The sequence below is a fragment of the Crocodylus siamensis genome, chromosome 2 (assembly GCF_052110815.1).
Source record: "Crocodylus siamensis isolate JL-2025a chromosome 2, ASM5211081v1, whole genome shotgun sequence".
In the NCBI taxonomy this organism is placed as follows: Eukaryota; Metazoa; Chordata; order Crocodylia; family Crocodylidae; genus Crocodylus; species Crocodylus siamensis.
Window position 1 is genome coordinate 223,165,826 of NC_143396.1, and position 15,592 is coordinate 223,181,417.

The window sequence follows — 15,592 nt, forward strand, 5'->3', positions numbered from 1 at the left end:
GTAGTCCAACTGTGTATGGGATTTTTGTTTGTATTTGTTTTGTTTTTATTTGTTTCCTGCACCCACCCCTTTCCTTTCCCCAAATCAAATAGGGCATGTAGCAGGGAGGAGACAGTTCTTGGGTAGACCTTAACAGAATTCTTGAAGTTTTTAAAAACATCTAGCCATTTTGCTCTCTGTCCTTAGTTGTCTTTAATGACGTACATTCACGTATGAGCTGGGGTTGCTCATGTGAAGGAGGGAAATGTCAGCTGCTAATGCATTACATTTTTGCAGTTCTTAACCATAATTGCTTCTTATGCCTCAGTTTAATAGGCGCCATCACTGCAGACGTTGTGGTAGGCTTGTGTGCAGTTCTTGCTCTTCCAAAAAAATGGTGGTGGAAGCTTGTAGAGAAACCCCTGCTCGCGTATGTGACCAGTGCTACAATTACCACAACAAAGAGCATCCATGTGGCTTAGTCAGAGACACAAGCCTGTAAGTCTTTGAGCACGCATTCTGTATAATTCTGTGCACGTGTCCTCAGCTGAGTGTGTATTTCAGCATAATTCTCAGAGATGAACAGTCTGGGTGTTTTAGCTGGATAACTTATTTCAGACGCCTAGTGATATGGACTCAGCAGCTGGAATTTTCCAGAACTAGGTACCCAATATCTTTCTTCATTTTGTAACATGGGAACTGCTGTATTGGCAGCCCAGGAAACTGATCACCTCTTATCCCCTAGAAATTTCTGTTTATGTGGTAACAGTACAGGCTTCCTGCATTTACACTACACTCTGCCAAGGTACTTTAATTTTTGTCTCCATGGAGACTGCTTCCAAGGATTGACTAATTCAATTTTTATATGTTCCAAAAGTGATTTCATTGAATAAGCATATAGGGTGTTTATGACAGTGGGTATGTAACATGGTCACTTGTGTGGTGACAATTGACATTGAACTCATTTTGCACAGACTAGATAAGTTAGTAGAGGGTGTAGTTAGGAGAGGTGAGGAACAGTGACCCTCCTCCATTTCTCTCCCCTTACCCCCACCACGCTACTATCAGTCTGTCAGTTGGAGAGACAGGAGTACTCTACAGTTCTTTGATAGGATGCATCAGAAAAAAACAACCAGGCCTATGAAAAGTTATGGTGTAAATTTGAGAGACCTTGCAGCACTATCAGAGAAGATCAATAGCTCCCTGTCGCACTGTAGGCAAGCACTGAGCTTAAGCTTCTCATGTTAATCTTGTTCTCTGTGGGGCATTGTATGAGTGTTTGAATTTTTTATTCATGTGAGGATACTTCTCCAGGGCAGGTTAGTTAAGGGTAGGGTAGTATTGTGTAATAAGGAATAAGAGCATTTTTTCTGTCTGTACCATTGGCAGCTTGCATTGGGCTGAAGCCGCATAATCCTGGCAGGACAGAGCTCAAACCTGGAGGTCCAGAGTTCTGATTTTTTTTTTTTAAGGTCTGAAATGCTTTTTCTCTTTGGCATAATGCAAGTTTCCCATTGATCAATGCTGAAGTCTCCCAACTGCTCAGTATGTGTTCCCTTTTGATACAGTGGGCATGATGATCTTCTGCCACAGAAAGTTACTAGGATTCATGTTGCTGGACTGTAGTATGTACTTGGCTCTGTCCCTATTTTCTATAAACTATAATCTGAGAGAAGTGATTAATCAAATATTTTTTGGCTAGTACTGTAAAAGTGATAGCTATGTTGAATTCCTTTTTTTTTTTAATAAAATAATCATTTTGCCATGTGTTCAGATGGATATAAAGGTTTTTTGTCTCTGTCTCTCTTTTAGCACAAAAGAGGAAGAACAGGACTCAACAGAAAGTAAGAATCCAGACTAGCATTCAGTCTCTCTTTTTAAAATGTACCCAGTAATAACTGGTGTATTGGAGTCAAGTTGCAATCTCTTCCATAACCAAAGATTTATCTGTTATAGAATATGTTTGCTGTTTTCACCCATCAGGCCAGAATTGGGTATGCAAGTAACCATTGGTGGGGGGAAGGGTTATGCGTCTGGGTGTCATGACCAGCTCTTAAACACTGAGACCTGACCATAAGAAGTCACTTATACTTGTCGTGCCTCAGTTTCTTCTTTTTTCTCCCTTGTTTCATAGAATGGAGATAAATAGATAGTGGTGTCCTCACAATGTCACAAATACTTTTAGAAGCACTTTGGACTTGTTAGCTATTTTCATCAAAAGATCTCAAAGTACCTCATTTCAAGGATTGAAGTATTTTTCTTTTTGGTGCCTGGTTTAGACGTTAGAACCAGCCCTTTGGGGCATACTTCAGGCATATCTTCAGTCCTGAAAAGTGTTTCCAATTATAATCAAACAAACCCACAAAGCAGGGCGGCTCTCTGGAATACTGGGAAATAGTAAGGGCATTGTTACTCTGTTAGCTGCAGAAATGTTGATGATCATCTTAGTGCTATTTTGCAGTCTCACCTTCAACTTGTTGGCACATCTGTGGGGAGTGGCCACACCTTAATGAAACAGGAGCTGGGTAGTGCAGATCAGAGAGAATCCTGCCCTGGAGTGGCGTAACTTTGTGCCATACAATGAGTGTTTTAAGCCACTTAAAGGTATTAATGTGCGGACAATCCAGGGGTTTAAGTTACCATCAACCATTGAGAATTTCAGGAGTTACCCAAAATTAATGTGTAACAAGGCCCTCACTGAAACTCTCCCTAAATCCTAAATGTTATAAAACTTCTCTGGTAGCTCATGAAATGCTTAACAGTTGGTATTTTCTCCCCTTCTGTGGTTCTCTCTCCTAGAGAAGAAAATAGACTGTTTAAGCACTTTGCTGTTTTAAAACAGATCTCGTTACTATAAGCAAGAGGAGTTGCAGAGATCTAGTGAAGAGCAGTGTATATGAGACAGCGTATATGAGACTTGACAAAGGCAAAGAGAGACTGAAAGAGTTAAAATAATACTTCTAGTGGCTGCATCTCGCATCTCTTTCACATTTCTGTCTGTCTGACGTTTCCTGTACTTTTATCTCATTGGACATATGTACCTCCTGTGAAATTTGTCAAGAGAGAACAGCAGCAAGGGAATCAAGACTTTCAGATGAAATGGGAAAGAATTCTAGAAGAGTAATGCTAACTTTATTGTTTTGAAGCAATTGGTTTGTCCTAATATGCATCTGGCCCTGTCTCCTAGTTCCATTTGGGCATAATTCTCTATTTATCTTTGATATTCTATACTGCTTTCATCACTATAGTATCTGTCTGGTCTGTTCAAATCAATAGGAATAATGAAGTCTCTGTCATTTTCCCATCTTGAGGGTAAAAATCCTGTACTGTGTTGAGAGTGGGGTCTTTAGGAAAGGAGTGTTAAAGTTGGGGAGAGAGAGGGGTGATGGGAAGATGGTAGCACTGTTGCCACTTTTAATATCTTTTCACTTTTATCAGTCAGTTATCAAATCAGCGAATCCAAGCAAAGCATTTTAAATTGATTTCTGATGCCAGACAGCTTTTGTCTGTTTACAGCAGTTCATAGAATCATAGACAATTAGGATTGGAAGGAGACCTTAGGAGGTCATCTAGTCCACCCCCCAGCTCAAAGCAGGACCATCTCCAACTAGATTATTCCAGCCAGGGCTTTGTTGAGCCAGACCTTAAAAACCTCCAAGGATGGTGATTCCTCCACCTTTCTATCTAGGACTAACCTGTTCCAGGGCTTTACCACCCTCCTAGTGAGAGAGTTTTTCCTAATACCCAACCTAAACTTCCCTTGTTGCAAAGACCATTGAGACCATTGCTTCTTGTTTTGTCATCTACCACCATTGAGAATAGTCTAGCTCTAGCTCTCAATTTTAGCAGAATAATTCTCTGTTCAGAATTCAGGTTTGGACCAAAAAGGCAATTTAGTAATTGGAATGACCCAGTATCTTTTTTTTTCCCTTACTATTATATCTCGTGCATTACAGTACTGAGGCTAAAAGCTACAAGCAAATGCTGTATGTCACCTGAAATTCCCAAGCCTTCCATTATAGATAGGGCGATCAGGGGCTGGTCTCTGAAATCTGGGACTGTCCCAGCCAATTTCGGATGTGTGGTCACCCTGATTATAGATGTATAGATTACAGCAGACACTCTTAGTCATTATGGTTTGAAGTGCTGCACCTTTGAAAATGTGTTTGGTCTCACCCCTCAAACAAGCAGTTTTGCTTTAGTCTAGGACAACAGGTTCTGGATGCTTTAAAAAAATCATGTCCCAAACAATGTAGCGGACTAGATCTGGATTTGAAATAATGGAAAGAAATAAAACCCATGGAAAAATTTCAACAAAAAGGGAGAAAATAGTGGAAAACTGTAAATCTTGTGTGGAAAAACAAGACGTGAGCTTTTACCTGGAAAAAAAAAGATGGAAAGGCATTTTAAGAATTTTTTCAAGTCAAAAATGCAATTTCCCATAAAAATATAGGTAACTGTCCCTTCACAAAGACCTTCATCTTGGAATGAAATTTGCTAGCTTGCAGATCCATCAACCCAAATCTGAAAAAGAAAATTAGCAGTTAAATCATTAGTACCTCCTACAATGTGTTCATCAGTGTCCCTTTTTAAGCTCCCAATTCACTTCTCTCTTCCCCTTTTCTGACCAGTAAATATTAATATTTTAGCTTGTGGAAGGTCAAAGAAAAAGTTGGATATATTTTGACATTAAGAGGCATAAAAAGGTTCAAATAATTTGAAAATTCATTTCAAGGACCTGAGTGTTTGTTAGCTGGAGGTGAATGTTATTTAGACTCAGCTTGCATCCTGAAACAACAGGAAGAAATGTTTCTGGTTCTGTTTGCATGCTGAATGCAATGCATGAGATTGCTTTATCCCATTGACTTTGAGCAGTTGTTTACTAAGAAGAGCACAAGTAACTATTATATACAAAAGAACTTTTCTTTATATACACAAGAACTTTTCGTGGTGTTTTCAGCCACATTTGCTGCCCTTTGTGCTATTCTGATTTAACGGGTTGCTCATTCTCACCAGCAGGAATGACTAGAAATGAATACTTGGGTTACTCTGCAGTGATGCGAATACCAAAGGCAACTGAACTTGAGTGGCTGCTTTCTCTGAATGAAGAAGAGAATAAAATTGTGCGCAGTGAATTTTATTATGAACAGGTGAGAGAGGAAGAAGGAAAGAGGAGTCCAATGTAGTTTCCTCAAAAAATGTCAGTAAATACAGTTTCAGTGTGTCTTTCAAAAGCTTTGTAGTCTTTCTTTCCCTCTTAATTGTCAGGCTCCCAGTTCTTCCTTGTGTATTGCCATCCTCAGTCTACACTGTGATAGCATAGCATGTGGCCACCAGCTTATAGAGCATTGCTGCAGATTGTCCCGTGGTCTGATTAACCCTGAAGTGGATGCCGGGCTTCTCATGGACATCATGAAACAACTGCTTTTCAGTGCCAAGATGATGTTTGTCAAAGCTGGAAGGAGCCAGGCTCTAGCTGTGTGTGACAGGTAAAGTGATAGTTGTCCTTTGGGACTCGCAAGAGTCTTGTCAAGACCTTTAGTCCTGTGTATCTTTTTAAAGAGGCAGTCAAGCAGTGTTAAGAAGAGGTGCTGTTTAGTGTTCCTAAAGGCTACATGTATTCAGAAAAGTTATTGAGAAAATTGGATTCTGAGTAGAGCTGTTTGCACTGACTATTTAAATTTGATACCTCTGCTGTTGGGGATCTTTTTGGTGTAATGTTTTGCTGGTTTTAGCGATGTGTTTAGCATAAAGTTTTACAGTGGAACGTGTCAGGAATTTGAACCTTATTCCTTTCTAGAGCTTCACGTCAAGAGGAATATAGTGAGAAGTAGAATATATGGCTTCCAACCAGCTGAATAAATAATCCTCAAAATTAGACTCAGATCTTTTCTGTCTTCATTTTTGTTTTATGGGCTGCATTTGAGGAATGCACTAACCTGTACATTCAAGTGAGAAGCAGGTAGCAGCAGCAGTAAAAAGAGTCTAAGACAGTGCATTAATTTATGAAGATTAATCTGAAAGGCTAGTGTGAAACTTGGAAGTACCAATGATTGAGAACCACCATTGTAAAAGATGTCTTGGTGCCTACGAGGCCCAAAAGATATTTGTTTAGTTTTGTTAGGGCGTGAAAACACGTTGAATGTATATGTGCTCATTCAGTTTCTGCTTGCTTTTCTCCTTCCTAATAGTTACATCAGCAAGGTGGATGTGCTGAATATTTTGGTTGCTGCTGCCTATCGCCCTGTCCCATCTCTGGATCAGATTCTACAGCCAGCAGCTGTGACAAGGCTAAGAAATCGGCTTTTGGAAGCAGAATATTATCAGTTGGCTGTTGAGGTAAAAGGAGTGGAGGAAACAAAGATATGAAGTCCTTCTTTTTAATAATCTTACTGTTTTTGTTTGTATTCCCCATTTGATTTTAATTCTTGTGATGTGTGTAACAGACAACACTTTAAAATACAAAGTAGTTACTGAACTTTGGTCACAACTGAGGGATTATATTTTGAGAGGGTGCACCCTTTTCCCCTGATATTTAATGTTAATTTCTTTGCTACGAGGTACTTTATGCTGGGAGCCAGTTGGCCCCAAGGGAAGTGGTATGGGAGCCCCATTGCTTGGGAGAGTTAACCTGAAAGGATGTAAAACAAGGAATGCAATTTATGGAGGAATCCGGAATCTAATAGGAAAGCTAGGACCTCCAGTCCAGTAGGTATTTGTTTTCTGCAGCTTCTACCCTTGTGTAATTCCACAATGATACCTAAAGTCCTTGCTAGAACCTTGACATGCGTTCACATGTGAAACAGCTGTGATGAGTAAAGCTTTGAGAACTTTTACTATACTTTGAAAGCCTATATACTAACACCAGGAGCATGAGGAGCAAGCAGGAGGAGCTAGACCTACTCTTCATTGTGCATTATGATCTAGTAGGGACTACGGAGACCTGGTGGGACTCCTCACACAACTGGAGTGTAGCTGGAGAGGGCTACACCCTGTATAGAAGGGACTGGGTGGGGAAGAAAGGAGGAGGTGTTGCTGTCTATGTGAAAGAGCAGCACAGCTCCTTGGAGGCTGACATCGGCTCCAAAAATGGACAGTTTGAAACCCTCTCTGGGTCAAGTTGTGGGGAGGAGGCATGGGTGCACCGTAAGAGAAACCTAACTGTAGGTGTATACGACAGACCACCAAACCAGGAGGAAGAACTCGATCTCGATCTCACCCAAGAATTGACTGAGGCCGCACACGCATGTGACATGGTCATCATGGACAATTTCAATTATCCAGACATCTTCTGGGAGGAACACTCGGACAAGTTGGATCAGTCATGATCCTTCCTGATCTGTGTCGAGGAGCTCTTCCCAACTCAGGAGGTGCATGGGCCAACCAGAGGTGGCACTCTGCCAGACTTGGTCCTGGCCAAAGGAGACAACCTGGTGACCTTCCTAAATATAGAGGGAAGTCTGGGTGACAGCAACCGTGAAACCATCATGTTCGCTGTCCAACATAAGGTAGACAAATCAGATATAGCAGGATTGAAGTCTTGGACTTCAAAAATGCAATTTTCAACAAGTTTAGGTCACTAGTAGAGCAAGTGCTGCAGGACCAGGGACTGAAGGCAAAAGATGTGCATGAAGGGTGGTTGTTCCTTTAAAGATGCGATCCTTGAAGCACAAAGGAAGTCCATTTCCATGAAGAGAAAAGGTTACAGAAGAGCTTGGAAGCCCTCTTGGCTAAACGGGGAAATCACAGTCCTCTTAAGAAAGAAGAAAGAGGCTTATAAACAATGGAAGCTTGGGGTGGGCCCCAAGGAGGACTGTTCCACAATGGCCCGCATTTGCAAGAAACAGATGAGACGGGCTAAAGCAGCGACCAAACTTAGATTAGCAACGGGAATCAAGGACAACAAGAAGTTCTTCTTTAGGTACATAGGGAACATGAGGAAAACAAATAGAAGTATGGGGTCATTGCTCAACAACTCAGGAGAGCTGGCTGCTAGCACCCAGGAGAAAGCTGAATTTCTGAATGACTAATTTGCTTCCATCTTTCACTGGACCAAGGGGAAAACGACACCAGGTAGAGTACAGGATGAACATGGTAGGAATAATGCCTTCCTACTATTACAATAGAATCAAGGACTGTATCTGCGATAAGCTTGCAGAAGGTAAGATTCTGAATAACAGCCAGCATGGCTTCAGCGCAGGCAGCCTCATCTCCTTCTGTGACCAGGTAACTTGCCACCTGGGCATGAGAGAGCAGGTTGACACTGTATACCTTGACTTCCAAAAGGCCTTTGATTTAGTATCCCACAATATCCTTGTGAGAAGATTGGAGGATTGTGGGCTTAACTCCAAGGCAGTCAGGTGAATGAGAAACTGGCTGCAGGATAGAACCTAGAGAGTCGTAGTGAACAGATCTGTGTCGTCCTGGTGAGAAGTAGGCAGCAGTGTCCTGCAGGGGTCGGTGCTCAGTCCAATACTTTTCAACATCTTTATTAACAGTTTGGATATGGGGGTGAAGAGCTCACTGGCCAAGCTTGCAGATGTGACACCAAGTTATGGGGGAGCGTGGTTATGCTTGAAGATAGGCTACGGTTACAGGCGGACCTAGACAAGTGGGCAGATTGAGAAACGTAAAGTCCTCCACCTTGGGACGAGCAAGTCCCAGCACACCTAGAGGTTTGGCTGCACTAAGCTGACTAGCACCATGAATGAAAGGGACCTGGAGGTAATAATAGACCACAGTATGAATATGAGTTGGCAGTTCAATGCTGTAGCCAGTAGGGCAAATAATACTCTGGCATGCATCAATCAGTGCATCTCCAGCAAAGCCAAGTAGGTGATTCTTCCACTCTACTCAGCACTAGTGAGACCACAGCTGGAGTACTGCATCCTGATTCTTCCACTCTACTCAGCACTGGTGAGACCACAGTTGGAGTACTGCATCCAGTTCTGGGTACCATGCTTTAACAAAGGTGTGGACAAGTTTGAGAGAGTCCAGAGAACCACCCGTATGATCAGTTTTAAAAGGCAAGCCATACAAGGAAAGGCTGAGGGATCTGGGACTCTTCAGCCTAAAGAAAAGGCTGAGAGGGGACCTGGTAGCAGCTCACTGCTACATTAGGGGAGTACATCAAGAGCTCAGTGAGCAACTGTTCACCAGGGCACCCAAGGGGAGAACCAGGAGTAAAGGCTACAAACTTCTGCAAGATTGATTCAGGCACAACATTAGGAAAAACGTCTTCACAGTTAGGGTGTCCAGACTATGGAATAAGCTCCCTCCAGGGGTGGTGCAATCACCTACCCAGGGAATCTTCAAGAGGAGATTGGACTGTCACTTTGCTGGGGTCACCTGACCCCCAGTTATTTTTCCTGCTTGGTGCAAGGGGGCTGGACCCAATGAGCTTTCAGGCTCCCTTCCAGCCTCACAATCTATGAATCTATGAGCTCCTTGGGTGTGGATTATTCTGTCCGCCTCCTCCAGGCCCCATGATTTCTTAGGCCTTTTTTGTGGCATCATAGTTCATCATTATGGAGAAGATTATAAAGCCACAAACAAAATTAGGACTTCTGAGAGGGCAGGGAACAAGTGGCAGCAACAGATGAACTGTTAAAGCAAAATGGTCCTTGTGTGCCCACATTTAAAACTAGAATGGATGCAAAACCCAGGAATTCAACATACAGAGGAATCCTGCATCCGGTAGGAAAGCAAGGACTTCCAGTAAATAGATCTTTCTTATCTGCACCTTCTGTGCTCCTGTGATTCCATTTGAGCTTAATGACATTCTGAGTCCCTGCTAAGAGAACTTTGACTTCCTTTCACTTGTGAGACAACTATTAGGGTAAAGCTTTATGAGCTTATTAGGTTGTGGCATACCCTTTCTCTGCATCCTCTCAATTCCCATGATTTCATAAGCCTTTCTTTTACGTTCATTATTCTGGAAATAATTGCAGTTCATTTTTATTAAAAATAATGATATCACCAATAAGATTAAGATTTATGGGAGAGGAGGGAATACACAGCAGCAATAAGTGAACTGTTAATCGAAAACAGTCTCTGCACGTAAACTTTTCCACTAAAGATCCTTTGGACTATGTTTCAACCAGTGAAATTGCATGGAACTGAATTTTGCTGTTAAGAATCAATAGTTATTTACAATAGAAACTACAACTTTCCATTTAGACTAAATATCCATCCAGTAATAAAACACAAAAAAATCTCTGCTAAAGGAGAAAATTTTACCTTCATGAATTTAAATTTTTTTTTTTTACTAATCTTTCCTTGATTTCTGGTAGATTTTTCAAGTCTTTCATTACATCTGCAGTAGGAAGATCTTTCCAAATTCAGAATTTGTTAGAAGTGCAGTAATTGGTAAATAGTTGCTAATTGGGAATTAGTGGGGGGGGGGTTTGCAATAAGTGACATCTTTCTTCTTTGGGCAGTAGAATGTCATGGATTTAGCCTGGGAACCTTGTGCTATATTTGTCATGTACTACTAATCAGTGGTTTGGGTTTAGGTTTCTACAAAGACGGGGCTGGATCCCAGTGGAGCATGGCATGCCTGGGGCATGGCTTGCCTTAAAGCTGGGACCTTAAGTGCAGCAAGAGAGAAATTTAGCCGATGCCTAAAACCACCTCTTGACCTGAACCAGCTGAATCATGGCTCGAGGCTGGTCCAAGATGTGATTCAGTACTTGGAGTCCACAGTGAAACCCATACTGTTGGTGGTAAGAGCCTGTTATTCTACTCCCTCTTCTCTCCACCCTCAGAAGACTGTCCCAAAACTGTCAAAGTGCTCGGGATTTGGTGCGGGCTTTCAGAGTATTTTTATAGAAGTAAATGCTGGAGGAGTGTCATGGAATTGTTTTTCTCTTTGACACACATTGGAATGGGTAGTGCTAAGTTTTGCACCACAAATGCTGCAACTGATAGAGGTGCTACACTGGCTGCATCCCACAGAGGAGCTAGGAATCTCTGTATTTCCCCTCTGGGACATTCTTTATTTAGAGTACGTGTGATTCGGGTTTGCTGTAAGTAAGTACCAAAATTATTCAGACCCCTAGTAATGCTTTGAATTTGTCAGCCAATATCCCAAGAGATCCTTTTCCAATGCTGGTGCTGAAATTTATAAGCAGATGGCATATCTGGGAATTGAATGCATGTTTGAATGTCCACTATGCTGCATATCAGCCGTGAAAACTTAAAATACACTTCTGTCCATTCTGGAGAACAGAAGCATATATCTACAACCTTGCATAAGTACCTTTTGTTGTCAGTGAGTCAAATCATTTGTCTGGGCAGTTTGGATGGAGTTTCATTCCACCTGTAAAAGAAGAGAGGAGGTTGGATGAAAGATGTAGGCTGTAGAGAGGATTAACCCTACACAACACCCCTTTTGTTTTATCCTCCTTGGACATTTCTGTATAGCTTATTCTTCTTCTTAACAGCAGGATGATGACTACTTTGCCACCCTGAGAGAGTTGGAAGCAACACTGAGGACACGAAGTCTGTCTCTGGAGATGGTTTCTGAAGGGAAGATCCAACACAACAGCTACTATCAGGAGTGTTTGTTTTATTTACACAATTATGGCACCAACCTAGGAATTATAAGCTTTTACATGAGACATGACTGCATGCGAGAAGCACTACTACATTTGTTAAATAAGGTGAGTAATGGAATAGGTGAATGATTAGATCCTCTTCTATCATCTAAATGAAAGCTTAATAAGCAGCCAGGAGTTCTTCAGAGATCATTCAAAATAGCAACCAGGACTGTGCAACATCTGTGCCAACTCTACAGAATCCTGAACTCCTCTATTCCTATTGAGGTTGTAAATTGTGTTTTGACTAGTAGCAACACCACAAGTTTATTCCAGAAAACTGACCTCTGGTACAAGGTTAATTTATGAAAATGAAGAACCTTGTAATATCACCCCATTGCTATACCAAAGAAGAAATAGGTAGGGCAGAGAAAACTGATCTGTACTGCCCTGTGTCATTCATTGTGCTCACATCAGAACTCCCAAGCCTTTGTTCTCATAGCCAAAATCCCAGGCTGGCTATTATGCAGTCCAGTTGGAAGTGTCTTTTTGGTCTCTGACATGCAAAGAACCCTAAGCTATCATCAAAGTGGCCTTCTCTGTTTATTGCCATGGCCAAGAGCTTGTTTAATCAGAATGTGGTTTATCAAGAACAGGACTGTGTTCTTGTATCTGTAAATTAGGGAATCCAGCAGCTGTAGCAGTCTAGCCCAGTGTTTCCCAACTAGTGCGCCGTGGCACAAAAATATGCCATCAGAAATGGACAGGTGTGCCACAGAATTTTGCCATGGCAATGAGCTACAGTAGGTATGAGGGTGGGGAATGCCTTAACAGGTGTCGTCAAAAATTTTTGTTAATGTAAGTGTGCCTTGGGCTGGAAAAGGTTGGGAAATACTGGTGTAGATTTAGGTGAATCTGGTGAAAGTAATGCCTTCTATTTATGACTGTACAGAAACTTCCCTGAGATTGGAGGGCTTCAGAATGCACAAAAAGATGAGCACTGGCGGAGCAAGGAGATACTATTTTTGTGAATGACTCAGAAAGACTTGTGCTTCTTCAATCCTCTTTAAGAATAGGGAAAGGGTGACTGAGGGGAGGGGAACAATACAGATTTTGGTCTCCAGAAATACAAATCCAGAACTTCTCAGCAGCCTGAAAGCTGCTGAAAAAGTAAAAACCTCCAAGGTGTTTTGGGATTGTACTTTATGTTCATTGACCTGTCTGGAACTCACATAAATCTTAGAGAAAACATTCCTTAAAATACCCAATTCTGTTATCTTCCATCTTTTAATTAGTTTAATAATAAATAATTACCATATTTTCCCACATACCACACATACACACACCCCACCTTTTCCCCACAAACCAGCTGTTGGAAATTTTAATACATATGTTAAGCAAGGAAATACTGTACTATACTGTACAGTAGCTTTTGCCAGGGAAAAGAGAAAATAAGGCTGCCTGTGCTGCACAGGGCCCCAGCTCCAAGCTGTGGACAGTAGGAATCCTGCATGCTCACTGCACAGCATATACACAAGATTACTTTCCCACCCCCCACCCCACACACACTCCCATTTCACTTGGTCAAAGGGGACACTGTCAAGCTGCTGCTCAGGCAGAACCTGCTGCCACATGCATTGATGCTAAAGGAGGAATTGTCCACAGACAGCGAGCAACAAGGGGTTTAACAGAATAGCCACAGGTTTTCTCCCTCCTACTGCAGTGCAGAGGGTTTATCTTATTGGGGTGAGGAGTGGTATGCAAGCAGATGTGACAACCAAGTGGCCTTATCAGCTCTGCTTTCACCAGTGTGGTCTAATTAACTGCAATTGAGGATGCCTGTTCTCCGCCCATATTTTCAGCTGCTTGTTCAGATTTGCCTTTAGACTGCATCTTTCCTTCTGTCGTCTTAGAAGTAAATTCTCTTTGAAGAGAACACTCTGTGAGAGGTCAATGGTGGGAGGCAGTCATTCTACCAACTACAGGTTTCAAGTGCTTCGGAACAACTCAAGGTGAAAACCCAGTACTGAAGCTTGGGTATCGAGACTTAAAACAGCAGCCCAGTGAAACCCGATGCAACCGGTGATATGTTTGGAACTATGATTGCAGTTCAGCAGGGGGAGATGTATATTGACATGTTACTTTGTCTTCATTGAATAATTTTATGAAAATATTTCTGTGCATATTGGGTTTTATAACTTGCACTAGGTAATCGGCTTAAATTCTGAAGCCACTCAATCCCCTGAACGTGGGGATTTAAGTACTGCAACAGTGCCCTTTTTAAAAAGAGTTTACTGTATTCCTTAACAAGGATGGCGCCACTTTCTTTCCATAATATTAACCTTTCTGTCATTGCTGTTCTCTCAAACTATGAAACTGTGAAACTTCATGAGATATCCATTCCTGCAGCTGGTGGCCTCAGGCTTTCTTTTCACCTGTTGTAGGAGTGTCCTTCAGAAGTCTTCATTGAAGGGATTTTTGTCCCAAGTTATAAAAGTGGAAAACTGCACATGTTGGAGAACTTGCTGGAAACCATTGATCCAGGGCTGGAAAGCTGGGGCATCTACTTGATAGCAGCCTGCAAACACTTGCAGAAGAAAAATTACTACCACATTCTGTATGAATTGCAGCAGTTTATGAAGGTAAGATGAGGGTAGACAGGGACCTCGTCGATGATGAAATATTGAGTACAGCCCTCCCGCCCTCCCCCCCTGCCCCCAAAGGAAGGATATTACATGGACATGTCTTGGTCGGGTTATATTTTTATCTGGATTTCATCTAGTTTCTTTTTTCTAACTTTATTGTTAATGATCCCAGCTTATCAAATAATATATAAAAAAGTAAATACAGATATTTATCTTCTATCAGCAATGCCACCATAACCCAAATCGGTGTCCACAGAAGTCATGGTCTTCATTTCAATTTTCCTTTATGTTTCCGTCAGTATTACTTTTGTGTTTCTTCATCTCTAAATAATAACTCACCCACTCCTTTTCCATAGAACTCTGCATAATGCAAATATCGTTATCTTCTACATGTCTCTGCTTTTAAATTTTAGATTTATTTTAAATGTGCTCTTAAGTTTATTCTAAATTTGTTCATAGAATTTGCCTGTCAGTATAAAAAAAAATCATTTTTGGGTTTGGAGACAGGAGAAGACCTTCTTGGCAAATTCCAAAAATGTTCACCAGTTTTCCAAGTAAGCATCTTTTTGCTTTCTCCCCTATAGGGCACTGACTTGATAGGACAACTTCTTCCTTTACTAAAACTTTCTAAACTTTTTTGAAAATAGCCAGTGACTTTTTAGGGGTGTCATGTCTCTTCCAGACTCTTGCAATTGTAATTGCAGCCACTAGGAAATGGGTGATCCATTCCCTGTGGCACATGTTATAGAGGTCTCAGATTTTAATAGGAACAAGTGTCTTCCTATACTTTCCACCCCATATTGTTGGGTAATGATGCTGTGCTCTACATACTTGTTTTATCTCAACCGGGTGGTGGCAACTTTTCTGCAATGGGTCAAATGGTTCATGTGTGTTCAGTTTATATATAACCTTTGTGATTTCATGTGTTAAATGAGCCTATATTAGCACTTTGTTCCTGTTTTCATGTCTTTCTTATTGTAGGGTTGCCTTGTATATCAGTAAAGCACAAGGATTTGCCAGCCACAACAGGGTCTTTTTATGTTAACTCTTTAAGTGTATAACCTACTAGGAATTTTCTGATTGTTAAAAAAACAAGGTGGCCCCTTATGACATAACACACTGTCTAGTCACTTCTGCTTTGCTTATTGTCATGGATTTGGTCTCATGACCCCCTTCACCCTTCTTTCAAAGTTGATTTTTTTTCATGTTTGTCCTAGGATCATGTCCGTGCTGCTATGACCTGCATTAGGTTCTTCACTCACAAGGCAAAGTCTTACACAGAGCTGGGAGACAAGCAGAAATGGCTCCTGAAGGTCAAGGACCATCTCAAAGTCTATCTGCAAGAGGTTTCAAGGAGTTCAGGAAGAAAAAAAATTGTTTGCACTTTTCGGAAGAAAATGTCTGCAGTGGATGTTTCAAGGTACCTGCAGA

The 15,592-nt window shown here is 41.4% G+C and overlaps 1 protein-coding gene across 5 annotated transcripts in view; it reads left to right on the forward strand.

The window, feature by feature from the left end:
• ZFYVE26 (zinc finger FYVE-type containing 26) overlaps positions 1-15,592 on the forward strand; it is a 73,511-nt gene that overhangs the window by 48,194 nt on the left and 9,725 nt on the right. For 2 of the 5 annotated variants that reach the window (XM_090033188.1, XM_090033189.1), the window contains 9 exons: positions 308-477; positions 1,792-1,823; positions 4,996-5,129; positions 5,248-5,468; positions 6,171-6,318; positions 10,494-10,703; positions 11,424-11,642; positions 13,961-14,158; positions 15,379-15,581. In XM_090033188.1, the coding sequence (XP_089889314.1) occupies positions 308-477; positions 1,792-1,823; positions 4,996-5,129; positions 5,248-5,468; positions 6,171-6,318; positions 10,494-10,703; positions 11,424-11,642; positions 13,961-14,158; positions 15,379-15,581 (1,535 nt within the window). The remainder of the gene's footprint in view (positions 1-307; positions 478-1,791; positions 1,824-4,995; positions 5,130-5,247; positions 5,469-6,170; positions 6,319-10,493; positions 10,704-11,423; positions 11,643-13,960; positions 14,159-15,378; positions 15,582-15,592) is intronic. The other 3 variants (XM_090033192.1, XM_090033191.1, XM_090033193.1) reach the window with 3 other exon arrangements.